The 2,132-nt window shown below is 44.0% G+C and overlaps 1 protein-coding gene across 1 annotated transcript in view; it reads left to right on the top strand.

The window, feature by feature from the left end:
• Positions 1-1,819, top strand: part of SLC35F4 (solute carrier family 35 member F4) — a 24,082-nt gene extending 22,263 nt beyond the window's left edge. The window contains exon 5 of the mRNA XM_008703571.2: positions 1,475-1,819. Within this exon, the coding sequence (XP_008701793.2) occupies positions 1,475-1,716 (242 nt within the window). The 3' untranslated portion in view covers positions 1,717-1,819. The remainder of the gene's footprint in view (positions 1-1,474) is intronic.
• The last annotated feature ends 313 nt before the right edge of the window (positions 1,820-2,132 follow it).

The raw sequence follows: 2,132 nt of genomic DNA, 5'->3' as shown, positions 1-2,132 counted from the left end.
GGGGGGGGGATATTATATTTCCATAAGAAACTTTCACCGAATTTGGAAAACAAGACCAACATATATGAAATAATTTACAACCCCACAGTGTGATTTATAAGCAAATGCCAAATGGCGTGAGACAGACTCCTAGGACTATAAGATATCTGGAGGAAAGAAATATGAGCGAGGAGTGAAGTTGTCAATGAAGTTCATTCATTCACCCAGGGATCCCGTCATTCAACATGTCATTTCTGAGCACTTAGGATGTGCCAGGAACATGCTAATGCTGGTGAGAGGTCCTGAATAAGACACAGTTCCTGCTCTCTGGACCATGCAGCATACAGAGGGAGACAAAAGGAATTGAGTGGTTACCATGTAGAGACGGAATTGTTTTGATAGAGGTGTGGAATGAAGGCTCTGAGAGAACACAGGAGGGGCATCCAGGGAGGCTTCCTGTAAGAAGCCAAAAGAGAGAACTAACGAAGGGATTAGCTGGATGGTGGACATGAGAAGGAACGGGCATTCCCTGTAAAAAGCACAACCTACGCATGACCAACAATTCCACCAGTAGGTACATATGCCGAAAAACGGAAAACAGGGACTTGAAAATATACTTTACGTGAATATTCATTGCAGCACTGTCCACAGTGGCCAAAAGGTGGCAACACCCAAATGTCCATCAGCAGATGAACTGGTAACTAAGTTGTGATACAATGGGGTATCATTCAGCCATAAAGAGGCAGGGAGGACGGACACAAGCTACCGCATGGCTGAACCTCGAAACGCCATGCTACGTGAGAGAAGCCACACACAGAAAAGTCGCATGTGGTATGATTCCCTTCACGTGCCATCTCCAGAACAGGTTAATCCGTGGGGACAAACAGCAGATTCCCACGCAGGCGTTGGGAGGTTGGGGAGGGGCTGGGGAGTAACTGCTTCCGGGTAAGGAGTTTGAACTTGAAGCGGAGCAACTGCTTCCGGGTAAGGAGTTTGAACTTGAAGCGATGGAGGTGTTTTAGAGCCACACGGAGGTGCTGGTTGTACAATGTGGTGAACGTACAAAACACCACTAAATTCACTTGAACAGAGTTCATTTTAATTGATTGGACTTTCACCTCAATTAAAAGTTTTTAAAAAGAAACAGCGTGTGCCAAGATGTGGCATTAACAAGCTTGGCTCATTTGAAAAATCAGCAGTGGCCCAATGAAACTGGAGAAGTGTGAAGGGACGCAGAGGAGAAGTTTCAAGAAATAAAACTGCAGAGGCAATTAAACGAGATGACACGAGCCTTGAAGGATAAGTCTGACTTAGAGAGAAGGCATAGAAAGCAAACAAAGGGAACGATAGAACGATATGGAGAAGGGAAAGATGACCTTGAAAGAACAAGGGAGACGTTAGAAACCTCTAGAAGTAGCACCGACTTCGGTCATTTGTTCTCAGAGGAGCTTAGAAACAGTCACAGCCTGTGACAGACCTGATTTTTCTTCCCCAGCTGTGGATCTCCTGAAGCAGGAGGTGATCTTCAATGTCGTCCGTCTGGCCGCTACCATCATCATCTGCATTGGGTTTCTGCTGATGCTGTTGCCGGAGGAGTGGGACGAAATTACCCTGAGATTCATCAACAGCCTGAAGGAGAAGAAGAGCGAGGAGCATGTGGAGGACCTCACTGACTCCAGCGTGCACCTGCGGAGCAGAAGCAGGGCCAATGGGACAGTGTCTATACCGCTGGCTTAACGAGGGACGCCTTTTGGATGCACGTGTATGTATATTCTGTGAATATAATAAAATTTTCTCACTACCTGTACACTCAAATGACAGTATTAACTCTGAATTTGGATAAGTCATATGTGAAATAATGCCAACGATAAAAGTTTACATTTATATGCTTACCAAGGAACTAGTGTAAATAATCATAATAAAATTTTTTTATGAAAACATAGTCATCTTTGTTCTGTTTCTTCTGTTTTGGAGGGAATTGCCCCTCCCCTCCATTTGCAAAATTTCCTGAAAACATGAGATTCTAAGTTATGGGTTGATCACGACCTTACCTTCACCAGGAACTGAGATGTTTTCATTCCATCAGAGAAAATTGTGTTAAGAGGAAAACACGTGTAAAGGATACACACTTTATTTATATCTAAGTCCAATAA

Source organism: Ursus maritimus, unplaced genomic scaffold (assembly GCF_017311325.1).
Source record: "Ursus maritimus isolate PB19 unplaced genomic scaffold, ASM1731132v1 scaffold_25, whole genome shotgun sequence".
NCBI lineage: Eukaryota > Metazoa > Chordata > Mammalia > Carnivora > Ursidae > Ursus > Ursus maritimus.
This window is presented reverse-complemented; position numbering and strand designations above follow the sequence as displayed.